The sequence below is a fragment of the Phlebotomus papatasi genome, chromosome 3 (genome assembly GCF_024763615.1).
Source record: "Phlebotomus papatasi isolate M1 chromosome 3, Ppap_2.1, whole genome shotgun sequence".
NCBI classification, from domain to species: Eukaryota; Metazoa; Arthropoda; class Insecta; order Diptera; family Psychodidae; genus Phlebotomus; species Phlebotomus papatasi.
In genome coordinates, this window is record NC_077224.1 from 19,277,161 (window position 1) to 19,291,554 (window position 14,394).

Consider the following 14,394-nt stretch of genomic DNA (forward strand, 5'->3'; position numbering starts at 1 on the left):
TTGTTGGCGCTGCGATCGGAGGGAAGAATTTGGTAATTGGCCACATCAGCGCCATTGGCGGTAGTTCACAGAATTATTCTGTCACTGTGGTTCTCGTTGGTGCGTTCCCCAGATTTTCTCGGGAAGAAAAATATTTGTAAGTACACCAAAATCCACGATAATTGTACAAATTTGGTAGAAAACGATAGGTAAAGGTGTAGTGTACTTGAACAAAAAAGAAAATTTTCAATCAGCCAAGTAGTTTGCCCAGAAATTCATGTGAAAAGTGAGGTGTCTTGATTTGCAATTTTCCCTGATTTTTCATGGAATTTTCCTCAGTATCTGATAAAAATTATCACTACCTCCCCTTCTGGAGCCTATAGAGGCCATCTGGCTCAGTCAGGAGTGGAAAATCGTGTTGGAAAAAGTGATTTTTGTGGTTATGTAATTTCCCAGAATTGCTAATGACTTTCGCCTTGATAAAAAAGCCTCCAAGAAACCACGTGGTTACCTTGCACCCAGAAACTGCTCGTAGATTGCGTCATCGAGCTAGAAAATCCGCAAATTCCAGAGAGATTCCTTATCTAATCTCAGAAGAGGTGATTGGGTTTTCACTGCAATGGGACTTTTCAGTGTCAGCTGAGAAGTTTCTTACATAATCAATGTGAAAAAAGGGAAAATCACCAAGTTTCCCGCGGATTTGTCCATCAAAAATGCTCAATCTCCCCCCTCAAGAGCCCCATTTTCCCGCCAAAAGCCCCCTCAAATCCAAAAATTCCATTTTTCCTCGATTTTCTTCAGATTGACCCAGTTTTCTTGGGCAAAGTCTCAGTTGCCCATGAGTTACGTCATCACATTTCACACGCTTGCGTCATAAAGGTCGTCAAGTGTGCACCACGGAGCTTTTCTTTCCGCAGCTATAGCTCGTGATCTTGAAAGTGCATTAGATAATTAATTATCTGGCAGTGACACGCGTAAAAAATCACTTCGTTCCGCCCAATTAGGGGCCTTTTTTCTCCCTCCCAAGCGCGCCTCCACAGAGCTTTTCCGCCAATGATTAGGCAGAAAATGGAAAAACAAACTCATCAGGACAATGTGTGAATTGTCACACCTTTTTCACACTTTTCCCACCTTCTTGACACCTTCAAGCACCCATTTGGGGCATGATTAACCGCAAGAAATTCGTAAAGGTGTCTACACATTATAAGAAATTTCTATCAAAAATGAGCTTCAAGAAGTGTTCTTCAAGAAAATTGCCTACACATTGGTGAGAATTTTTGACAAAAAGATGGATTCTTGAAGAAAATTTGTCTAATGTGTAGACAAATTTCTTCAAAAATCATATCCAATTGAAGGAAATTTCCATCAAGAATTTTTGAAAGAAATTATCGGCTACACATTGGAATAAAATTCATCAAAGTCATTCTTGACAGAATTCTTGAAGGAAACCATCACGATTCAAGATTGTTTTTCACGAAAATTTGTTATATTCTGCTGGAAAAAGTGAGAAAAGCGTTTGGTGAAGTTCCTTGGGATAGTATTTAGTGAATTTGTGAAGAAAATCTTCTAAATATGCAAGGGAATAGTGTTTTTCTTGAGATGTCGTTCCTGGTGGAATCCAACCCAGCCTTGAAGGAACATTTCCTGTGATTTTCCTCCAGAAATTGCCGGAAGTTAATCCATCTGTGTATTCTTGAGGTGTTCCACAGTACAGTGGCCTCGTACTCCATGGATTGCAAGATGGATGGAAAGGAGAAAATTTACGGGCACTTTGGAATCTCTGCCTTGGTTACCAATCAAAACAAGAGCTAACCAGAGCCACCGAGGAGATCTCAATGCAAACGAGAGCTGTCCGGAGCTACCAGAAGCCATCACTTGAACCCCCAGAAGAACATCAGAATGATCTTTTATATCATTCACTTTCTCAACCACTAGGAACTCTGTGGGATTGCTTCCTTTCGAGAACATCAGAACTGGATAGCCACATGCCTTCAATTCCTCATGTCAATGGAACATGGAACCCAGTAAATAAATCAGTAGTGGAATTATTTTGGAACATCCATGGAATTTTCACAGGAATATTCTTCTATTATATTAATTTAAAAAAAAACTACATTTTTTACATAATAGAGATCCTTTATGTATTTTTTTTTATTTATTAAGGGGTCCATCTGGAAGATAATTGCCCCGCCTTTATGTAATTTCTAATGATTATTTATTAAAAATTCCTACTTTTAATAACATAATGAAATGTAAAGGACTAGATTCAAAACTAGATTTTTTGGGAGTCTTAAAGTGTAATTTTTGGAAAATACTCTTAAGATCTCATAAAAAAATCCTCCTGATATTGATAAAATCCTTTCCACAAGCATTAAAAACTTGAATGAAACTTTTTACTGATCAAAAAAGACAATAAATTTCAAAGGCTGTCTCTTATTTGAATTTTAATGCGAAATTAAAATTGAAATAAATTTTATTTAATTTTTGGGAAACTGCTCTTAACATATCGACCACCCAGAATAAGACCTGACTATTTCGTGAATGGCCAACTTTACAGGAGAGCGATTTAAAGCTGAGATTTGCATATTTGCTAATAAATCAATTAATTTAACTTCACTTTCCTAATATTGTACATCAAACGAAAGGATTCGATAAAAGTTATCTTAATTCCATAAAATTTTCACAAAATAATGTGTATTTTAATAACTATTACAATATTTTCCGAGTTGTAACATATTTTTCCTGAGCTGTCATATCAAAAGCTCAGGATAAGACCCGAACAACTCGAGTTTCCCACGCTGCCAAGCGACCCGGCTGGTCACGCATCACTTGTCAAAATTGTTTCGATATCATTCCCCATACGCATCACTATCTATGTATATTAATTGTTCTAAGTAATTTTTTCAAGACATTTTAACACTTTAAAACCCGAGCCAAAAAATCACGTAAAACACTAAACTGGCATAAAATGCTAGAGCAGTTATTCTCCATAAAAAAGCAATTTTTCAATATTTTTCGTTTCGTAAAACTTCACAGCAGTTCTAGGACTCATAAATTATTTTTTCAATAAATATTTTCCCATTTTTCTAATCATTTTTATATAAATTTTGTGAAAATTGACAACAAATGCCAAAGTGAATTTTTACAGATTTTCGTAGCAAAAAGGCAACTTCTGTTGAATTTCGTTATACTACAGTAGAGTCTCGCTATAGTCCATATTTGGTTTCAGATTTGACACTTGAGTCGCACTATAGTCCATGTAATTTTTTAAAATTATCAACGACTTTTAGTATTGAAATTGCTCGACGGCTTCCATTTTCTTTGCGATTGTGGTAATTGTCCTTGCTCTCTTTATTGTGGATCACAATTATCACAACTACTTAATAAAGTTTGCCAAAAATATTAAAATACAGTAGAGTCTCTCAAATTGGAACGATTGGGGGGTATTTTTGACATTTCTCACCTCTCAAATTCGAACGATATTTTTAAAACTAACTGAATTTATGTGAGATTAAATAGCACTTTGAATCAAATTCCCGTAATTTCTCACAAGTGTTAGTTGGTAACATACTTCCTTTTCATTTTATTCGCACATAATGTGTATAAATATTCAGAAAACAGCACAGAGATATGATTTTTAATCATCCACAATACGAATTTTTTAACATAACCCTACAATTGACATTTTAAATCCAACCGGCGTTCGAATTTGAGAGATTCAGATTTGAGAGACTCTACTGTAATTATGCTTGTCGCGTACTAAAAAACATAACCTAACTTAAAATCAGTGTTTTGAAATCAACGGTCGATAAATTGTGGACTATAGAGCGATGGCTTATAGCGAGACTCTACTGCATTTGTTTACATATTTAATTTCCTTTTTCCTAACAATTTGGAAAGAATCTTAGAACTTATATCTATATATTATCCTGTAAAATTTTAAAATTCTCATATATAGTTTAAAAAGAAAAGAAAAAGTAAAACAAAGCGAAAAGTGAATTTTCACCTTTTTTTTACATTACCATTCTACATCAATTCTTGGTCTTATATTATTTAATTTTTAATAATTATTTTATTATTTTCACGTATTTTTTACGATTTTTTCGAATCGTGACAAAACTCAAAAATATTAACATTTTTTAGGTTATATAGTATAAGCCATTCAAATGTCCATTTCGGATGCCAACTACGTATAAAAAGGTAGCATTTTACGCCAATTTGGTATTTTACGCCCATTTTTTAGTTTTTTTTCAATTTTTAACATAATAAAAAAGTTATCAACTATTTTTTTCTACTAAACGAAAGGTCATTAAATTCTCTATACATTAGTGTTATCACTTAAAATTAAAGTGAAATGTCAATTTGGGTTTTAAAGTGTGAAAAAATCAATTCATTCAATTTTCGAATCGAACAAATGTGATATGTCGATTGGCATTGACAGGTATCAAACGCAAGCGTGAAAATTCCACGGCAATTACAGAATTTACCCTGTGGGAACTGTAGTGATGGGAAAATGTCGATCAGTTGGTGTGTGTCTAGGATGGGGAACTGGAAGGGGAAGAAGAAGAAGAAGAAGAAGAAGTGAAGTGTGGAATGACGGCTAATTATCCGAAAGAAAATGTAGAAAACTTTCATGTGAAAATTGATTAATAAAAAGTTATAATTATCGAAATAAGAGGTAGTGTTTCAGTGAAGTAGGACGGGTAACCACACCCCCTATAGGTCTTATATTATTTAGTTTTTATTATTTTCACTTTTTCACATATTTCTTATTATTATTTCTAACCAATTAGCAACAAAACCTCTTAAAAGTTAGTAGGTTATGAGCTCTCGCGCCAAAGAGAAGTTTGATGCATAATTAATTAACATTTTATTGCTTTTATCCAGGTTTTGCAACACTTGCAATACTAGAGAAGCTCAAAAAACTATCAAGATATCAGTAATATTTCATAAATAATTGCAATATTCTGGATTAAATCGTGAAATTTTCTTTGATCTTTATAAAATATAAGCCATTCAAATGTCCATTACAGCTGTCAAACTCCATATAAAAAATACTAGCACTTTACGCCTATTTCGTATTCAATATCCAATTTTTAGTTTTTGATCCATTTTTTTAATTTTATAGAAGAGTTATTAATTATTATTAACAATACTGGTTATTAACTAGATATTACCAAATTGAAAACTATACATATTTGCAGCCAAATAATAGCTTATCTATTATCGTGAAATCAGCCGGAATACTTTTGACATGCAAAATGATGACGTCACACGGTCGAATTATGCGGCTCTTATCCTGACTGAATTGAAAAATGAGTGAGATTTTGCTTTTTTAGAAAAAGCGCTATAAATTTGGAAATAATTTATATTCAGGTATAATATTCACAGGGAAGGTAGAGGGTTTCACGGAGTATCCGAAAAGCGAAAAAAACGAATTTTGCAAAAAATCGAGATAGTCGGATTATATTCTGAGTGGTCGATATTATACTAGATTTTTTTTAGTTCATTTATTTTAAACCGCTTGTATTATATTATAACATCCCCACATCAGATATATTTTCTACTATACTAAAAATAAGCAAACCTAAATATTTAAAAATCCACGTAATCTTCTAAATTAAAAGTCCTTTACATTGCATTATGTTATTAAAAGTAGGAATTTTTAATAAATAATCATTAGAAATTACATAAAGGCGGGGCAATCATCTTCCAGATGGACCCCTTAATAAATAAAAAAAATTACATAAAGGATCTCTATTATGTAAAAAATGTAGTTTTTTTTAAATTAATATAATAGAAGAATATTCCTGTGAAAATTCCATGGATGTTCCAAAATAATTCCACTACTGATTTATTTACTGGGTTCCATGTTCCATTGACATGAGGAATTGAAGGCATGTGGCTATCCAGTTCTGATGTTCTCGAAAGGAAGCAATCCCACAGAGTTCCTAGTGGTTGAGAAAGTGAATGATATAAAAGATCATTCTGATGTTCTTCTGGGGGTTCAAGTGATGGCTTCTGGTAGCTCCGGACAGCTCTCGTTTGCATTGAGATCTCCTCGGTGGCTCTGGTTAGCTCTTGTTTTGATTGGTAACCAAGGCAGAGATTCCAAAGTGCCCGTAAATTTTCTCCTTTCCATCCATCTTGCAATCCATGGAGTACGAGGCCACTGTACTGTGGAACACCTCAAGAATACACAGATGGATTAACTTCCGGCAATTTCTGGAGGAAAATCACAGGAAATGTTCCTTCAAGGCTGGGTTGGATTCCACCAGGAACGACATCTCAAGAAAAACACTATTCCCTTGAATATTTAGAAGATTTTCTTCACAAATTCACTAAATACTATCCCAAGGAACTTCACCAAACGCTTTTCTCACTTTTTCCAGTAGTGAAACAACAAATTTTCGTGAAAAACAGTCAGAAGAGGTAGAGACTTGGAAATGATGGCAATCTGTCAAAAAAATTTTTGATGGAAAATAAAAAACCCAATGTGGAGGCATTTTTCTTCAAAAATTCCTTCAAAAATATGAATTTTTCTTTAAAAAATTCTTGAAATAATTCTTGATGAAATCAGCTCCAATGTGTAGACACCTTAAAATTGAAAAGAGAGACGAGATAAATGAGTCAGATGATCCGTCTCGATTTGGATCTCAGTTGGCTGGGGTCCAATTTAGAGTTCATGGCCGACTTGGTTTGGCATCTCCAAAGTGCCCGTGGATGATCTTCAGGTTGATCGCTAGACAAAGTCAGAAACTAGGTCAAATTCTGAGCAAATTGAACCTTTCCTTCAGTCCATTCAATGCAAATTGTCTCCAGATTGCGTTTGCAGGCTGATAAAGTAGGCCTTGGGGTTGCATTCCGAAGCTTTTTACTTCAAGAGCTTCCTAATAAGAGATCTTAGTTGTGTTTACCCTGTTAGTTAACCCTTTAAGGACGATTGGAACACCGGGGTCCCATAAAGAAAATAATTTTTCCTGATTACCCAAAGTTATTTTTTGCTTATGTCTGTACATAATTGTAAAGTAGAGGGTTGAAGGAATCTAGAATATTTTTTACAAGTCTAGCTATTTGCTTATGAGTAAATATGTATACTCAAAAATAGGAAATTTTTAAATTCTCAAATTCATAATTGATTTTATTTATTGTTTATACTTAGAATTTTTTAAGCAAAACCCTTTTGGCAATAAAACTACAATACTCATGTCATACGTGATATTTTTCAGAAAAATTACTTGAATTTTTGGGCTATTTTGTCCCTATCGTTCATAGAAGCACAAAATACACCGAATCATTCTCTGTTGGACTTTTCAAGGTTAGATGTAAGACTTATCATTGATTTTGTTTATCAGTTTAGTTTTTATTGTTATTTTCAGTCCGTAAAAAGTGTCTCGTCGTTAAAGGATTAATATAACACCGTCTTTGGACTTAAGACTAGAGATTTATCCTAGTTTTCGAAGGTCTTAAAACCCTAAATATAAACCAATTTAATTTATTCTTCTGATTCAAATAGATTAATTCCCCTTAATACAGTCCATTTCTAACGGCGTTATCACACTTGCACATTAAAATATTAATGTGATTCACATTAATTGTCGCTTGTGAGCGTCCAAACATGTTATTTGTGTCTTTGAGTCACTTAATATTTGGGGTTTTTCAATTTATTGATAAAGAAGTGAACTTGACCTGCAAAAATAACTTTAAATTTACCTAAAGCATAATTATTTTTTACATTAAAAAATTAAAGAGAAAATCGCATTAATTTTTCGCATTAATACTATAAATCAATTTATATCAAATTTTGCGGGCCAAGTCTACCTTTTTATCAACAAATAGATCAAATTTTGAATATAAAATGATTCAAACACACAAATTACACATTTGGACTCTCACCAGCTACAATTAATGTGAATCATATTAAAATTTTAATGTGTAAGTGTGATAACACAGTAAAGCAAAATTTTCGACTGAGAAGAATCTAAAGAAGTTAAGACTTATGCCCTAGACACACTTACGATTTAAGCCGAGAGACGGCTTAGTGGAAAATTACGGAAATGTAGTTTAATCATTATTTCGAATACAATTACGCTAAGTCATCTCTCGGCTAATCCTCAGGTCTGTCAAGGCCCTTAGGTTCGAAGCACGTACAGTAGACTCTCTCAATTGGGCATATGGGGCAAAATGTCATCCAAATTATTGATAGATTTGGGCGTCAAAGTCATTGTAAATTCCACAAAAAGCGCTCAATTATGAAGAATCACGATAAAATAGGAAGAACTACAGGGAATTTGAGCAAATTTGCTTCATAATTAAACGTGAAAATTGTCAACAAAATTTTTCGCCCGATTGCAAAAGAGACGATTGAGCGAGAGTCTACTGTATAAGTGTAGGGTTCCTTAAGACACTTCAGTCATAGTCACCGTGTAAACAGACAAAATTCCCACGAAATATTTCATTCCGGACGGAAATTCCGGATGGAAATTCCCATATTGAACTGGCAAATTTTTACCATCTGCTCTGTTGGTTCTCTGGTGGAGTTCAAGCGCAACACAAAAATGCTCCGAATATTTGAATTTCAAATTGTGTTTTTTCCGAATATAAATAACGGGATATATATCTGGAAGATATTTGAGGTACTTTATTTTATTAAAATGGCTCTATTATATTACGTGTTGTCTTTAATACTCAATTTTTAATATGACAAAGTCTTTAGAATAATTGAAACAGCTTTTGGGATACTCTCAAATAGATTTAGGATAATTCGGGGGGATATCGAAGTACAACCAGAGTTTGCTACTACTATTGTACAGGCTGTAATTCTTCTCCACAACTTTATAAGAAAGACCAGCGATAGTAAAGATCTAATTTTTGAAAATGTTCTTAACGTTGATGTTTTAGAAGGAAATGAAGACATATCCCCGTCAGACCAAGCAGCGAAGCAAATTTAAACAGAGATAAATATAAAGATTATTTGTATAATAATTGAATGGACATTGTTCCAAAGAAGACGTCTGTAAAAGATTTAAAACTCTATTTTTAATAAATTGAACGATTTTATTTCAAAGTAATATTTTATAGCCAAAAATGTAATTTCTAAGGTTTCCGGCTATGACTGCTATTAATGAACTTCGACAGCTCTTACTATTCTATAAATTCCTTTTTTAAATTATTATATTCTTTACATTTTTTAATAATGGGATCTAGTGAAAAAGATATGTTTTGAATCTGCCTTTCCAATTATTAAACCACTTTTGAAATATTATTGATGAATAATTAATTCAATCCAGAAACACTAATATTTTCAAAATTATTATATTATTATTATTCGGTTTTAAATTTTGTAGATTGTAGATTGACTATTGTAGATTTTATAAGTTTTTTCATATACATACAGTGCCCGCTTTGTAATTCGGATGATTGGGAGACAATATGACAGATGTCCGCTTCGTAATCCGGATGGATTTTTTGAATTTGTTCAACGTCTCAAAAATATAATACAAGGTTTTTTTCTACAATTGGAATAAAAATTTTAAAGAAGCTTAAAAAGACATAATTAGAGAATTCTATGCTATTATACTTCATTTATTAAACAAAAACATCATAGGATAATTCATTTTCATTGCTGAACACACATACATACATGACCTCAAAATTATTTTGAATGTAACCGTCGATAACTCGTCCGGATTACGGCGGTCCGGATTAGGGAGCGGACACTGTATTACTTGCTCAAAAAACCCAAAATAAAATTTTCGGAATTTTCCGGAAGCAAAAAGCTATCTCTAGTGAGATAGCTTTTTGCCATTTTGGGCATTATTGCAGTTGATTTTCAATGAAAGTATGATCAAATTGTGATACAAAATGTTAATTTTTTAAAATTATTTTTGTTAGATATTTAATATTTCATCTCAATATTATTTAAATTTTAGAACAATACCTCAAAATAAGTCCCTGGAGCGCATAAAATAATTTTTTTTAATAGAACTTCGCAATATTATACAGGAATTGTATGTATATAAAAGATAAAAATGGATATATAAAGCAGAAACATATAAGTTAGCGTATCTAATAATAGTTTCTATAAAATAATTGTGATTCTAGTTTCAATTACAGCTTCTAGACTAGAATTTTGTATGTTGCTTGTTTTTTAAGAAATATTTTCAATATCGATCGCATTTTCTGGCAATCTTGCTGAATTTTGTCTCAAAGTATAGTAACTAGGATGTACATGTACAACCTGCAAAAAATATTCTTGATGAATAATTCAGTGATTCCCGATGGTTTAGTAGATAGAGATGCAAAACCATGTCACAAAATTGAACATTTCACCCTCCAACAGAAAATCACCATTTGAAATTCAAAATATTGGAACGCGTTCGGGCAATTTCTTGCAATTTTGCAGAGGGCGCTAGTATAGCAAATTTACCACTTGCTCGTGGGAATTCCGTCTGTTCACACATAGTATAAGGACAAAAATAGCCTAAAAGTTTAAGTAATTTTTCTGACAATACCAATGGATAATATTTTTCGCTTTAATGAAAAATATTATTTTTGTGTACAAATAGCTGAAGCCTTGCAAAAAAATATCCTAGATTCCTTCAACCTTTTATTTTACAAAAATGTACAGTACAAACATAAGGAAAAAATAACTGTAGGTAGTCAGGAAAAATTATTTTCTTTATGGGACACCGGTGTTCCAATCGTCCTTAAAGGGTTAAAACGTGTGCCGGAGAGATGTGGGAATTAGCCACTGACAGTGACTACCTCTTTCTCCGCATGAGGGCACTGTTTTCTCCCGTAAGTGGCGCTGGCAACTGTTCTCAATTTTTAGTTCTCAAGCTTTTAGTCGCAATTCTTGGTACGATTAAAGAAAAATTCTCCAAATTTCTAAACGATTTGACAATTTTCTCACAATTTTTCAAACAAATGTGTTCTGTCTGAACTGATTTTAATTCAAAACTCGGATTTTGAATGTTTCAAATTGACAAATATTAAACTAAAATGGTTTTTAGGGGTCGTTGATCGTCCAGCAAGGGTTAAAATACTTTCAAAAATTGCTTTTATACTTTATGAATTAATTAAATAAATATCGTAGCAATTGGGCTGAGAAACAATTACATCTGAATCAATATCTTTTGGTTTTTGGATAAATAATAATCTAAAATTAATCGACAATTTGATTATTCCCCCGCGATGTGTTTACCCGATTTCTTGTCCAAACAAAAATGCTGATGGAATGAAAATTTGTTGTTCAATGCAGATTGCTGTGTAGTAAATTAAGCGTAATTTGAAGAAGAAGACAATGGGTGTTCCAGCTGGAGACGTTGAGAAGGGAAAGAAAATCTTCGTGCAGAGATGTGCTCAATGCCATACCGTTGAAGCCGGCGGCAAACACAAGACCGGACCCAATCTCCACGGCCTGGTGGGCAGGAAGACGGGCCAGGCGGCCGGATTCGCCTACACGGACGCCAACAAGGCCAAAGGCAAGTTAATCAGGAGGAATCTCTTCCCTTTCTCCAAAGTCTTAACCAGTTTTCTTTCTTCTTGGATTCCAGGTATCACATGGAATGAGGATACGCTGTTTGAATACCTCGAGAATCCAAAGAAATACATCCCGGGAACAAAAATGGTGTTTGCCGGACTGAAGAAGCCGCAGGAGCGAGCAGATCTCATCGCTTACCTCAAGGATGCCACCAAGTAGAGAAGGACAAGGGGAGAGATTGGTGGATTCATGGGGAGTCTTGTTGACGCTGCAAATCCCACAGTATATTATCATGAATCAATAATAGGAAAATTTATCGAAAGAATTGAATGCTAAGTTATTTAAAGAAAAAAAAAAGAAAGAAACTGGAGGAGAGACAATTAAATCAATTGACGATAGAAACTCTGTGTTCACTAATTTTTCTTCTGCTTCGGACGGAAATTGTAAAAAAAAATCAGTTGTGATTGTTTTTCATCGGTCAAATAACTATTTTTCTTGGATTGTGAAAGGAATTTGGACGCGAAGATTTTCGCGAGAGAAAAGAGTCAATAAAGTTGAGTGAAAATAAATTCTAAAAGAATTTTATTTTGGGACGATTGGTTAAATTTAGAATCACAATTGCGATGAAGTGCATTCCTTACACTGCGAATTCTATTTGCCGCGCGAGTTTGGGTTTAGTACGGGTTCTAGACGCACGCGGCGCTAGTATACACCAAAGAGAAGTGCATACGTGACGTTGGACCTCGCAGAAGTTTTTACAAAACATTTGACACAAAATGCACAGCTAAAAATCGCTTCTTGAAAATGTTCAAATGGCAAAAGCTAAAAAATATCATAAGGGAAACTGGGGCACCACCAAACAGGGATACCACCAAACACTGCGATTTTTTAAATAGGTATAAGATTTCAGAGAATGAGACTTACATGAAATTATAGATACTATAGGGATGCTTGTCCAGAGAAAGAATGATCCACATAGTTCAAGTAGTTTAGAAATAAGAATATTTTTTCGCAAAATTGTGAGATTTTGATAATTTTAGTCATTTATATATCTACCTGGAAAATAAAACTGAAATAAGTTACATCAAATTTCACTACACCAGTACTTTCCTACATGTTTTGGGATAATATTTATGTATTTACTAAAGAAATTAATGTTCACATTTTTTTAAAAGAATATAAAATCCATCACAAAATAGAGTTTGGGGCACCAACAAACAGGCAAATTTATCACAATTGCAGATGTCGCGAGCGTAGCTTGAATGGCAAAATTTTTCCTCTTGTCTTTCTTACTCTTCATCTCCCTCTTTGTTCGATTTTAGAAATTTATATCCATTCATGGGATTTTCATTCAAGACTCAGGAGAAATATAGTTTCAAGAACCCAATTTTGCATTAAATGATTTTTAATGATTCTTAAATCATTTTAATCAAGGATTGACGAATGATTTCTCGATTTTATTACAAATAATCAGAAGAGCGCGCAAAATTTGAACTTTAGGTGTAGTGTTTGCCACGATTTTAGTGGCGCTGCTTTCCAGTCAGAAGTCGAATGTTGTCAAAATGATGAAAAATCCATTGAAAAATATGTTCGGGGTGCAGTGCTTTAGTTTTTTGCTATTTTGGTCACTCATTCTTAATTTTGCAGTGCTTTTTTGAAAATTATTTGCATTTTCAATACCTTCTTATTAATTAAGAGTTGTGGTGAATGCCCAAAATATCTTCAATGGGTGAGAAAAACAGGTGTTTTTTAGTGCCCCAGAACGTGTTTATTGGTACCCCGGGTGGTTGGAAAAAAGCGAAAAATGCATGGTGATACAATTTTCCTTTTTACGGAAAATTGAAGTGCTTCACATCATCCTTGTATACATTAATATGCAGCCTATACCTAAGACTATAACATGGGGTAAGCAACATTTTTCTAAAATTCACAGTTTTCTTAGGAAGTTCAGTCAAAATCGCATCTTTCAAAAGTGTTTGGTGGTACCCCAGTTTCCCCTAGATTCAAAAATTTTGTCCGAGAAAAGCCATATACAGCATTTTACTTTGAAAAAATGTTGAACAAATTCAGTTTCATCATAAAAAAGGACTCTTTTATGATTATAGCTTCATTCCAGACTTGGTACTAGGTCTCAGTTTAATTTTTATTGTTGATTTTCAGTCCGTAAAAAGTGTCTCGTCATTAAAGGGTTAAAAGAAATTGACGCTTCTGCCCACAGCATGATAGGGTTAATTTCCTTTAAAAAACATTTATTTTTGATTGCTCCTATTGTGCAAGGGCCATAATTCAGATGATATTTCGGTATCATACGCCTGAATCTGAGAGTTATGTGCTGGACACACGACTAAAGTCCAGAGACGAGTAAGCTCGTTCATAGCCAAAACAGTTCCTGGTACACTACAAACGAGACAAAGCATTCACTGGTAACCATATAACATAGCTTTTGTGGATTTTTCTATAAATATTTCTACTGTTTCTACTGAAATGCACTAATATTCTTTTGAAAATGAAACTAATTGTAAATTAACTTCACAATTCACTTTCAACAACAAGAATTATTCACTAGAATCGCCTAAATTGGCTTAAGTCTCGAGATAGCTTCCACCTCACAAATAATTGTAATCAACAATAATTATTGCACGTGAACTGAGATATAAATTTACAAATAGTCTCATTTTCAAAGGAGAATTACTACATTTCAGTAGAAATATCTACATAAAAACCCACGAAAGTTATGCTTTGTGAGTGGCAGTGAATGCTTTTAGCCTTGTTTGTAGTGTGTCAGGAACTGACTTGGCTATGAACGACCTTAGTCGTCTCAGGACTTTAATCGTAAATGTGTCTAGGGAGGGTATTAGGGTAGAGTCAGTACTTTTCGCCACCCTTAAGCTTTTATGGCCTCCTTAGGTGTAAAATTTTTGTCAGACTAA

At 33.6% G+C, this 14,394-nt stretch overlaps 1 protein-coding gene across 1 annotated transcript; it reads left to right on the top strand.

Moving 5' to 3' along the window:
* The first annotated feature begins 26 nt into the window (after positions 1 to 26).
* On the top strand, positions 27 to 12,033 carry LOC129806828 (cytochrome c-2). The gene is made up of 3 exons (XM_055855615.1): positions 27 to 136; positions 11,243 to 11,465; positions 11,538 to 12,033. Exons 2-3 carry the CDS (start codon positions 11,285 to 11,287, stop codon positions 11,681 to 11,683), a joined length of 327 nt encoding a protein of 108 aa, XP_055711590.1. The 5' UTR covers positions 27 to 136; positions 11,243 to 11,284; the 3' UTR covers positions 11,684 to 12,033.
* Positions 12,034 to 14,394: the final 2,361 nt, after the last annotated feature.

Coding starts and splice junctions, on each gene's coding strand:
- LOC129806828 (XM_055855615.1), top strand. CDS start 11,285: ATGGGTGTTCCAGCTGGAGACGTTGAGAAGGGAAAGAAAATCTTCGTG. Junction 11,466..11,537: donor GGACGCCAACAAGGCCAAAG/GCAAGTTAATCA, acceptor CTTGGATTCCAG/GTATCACATGGAATGAGGAT.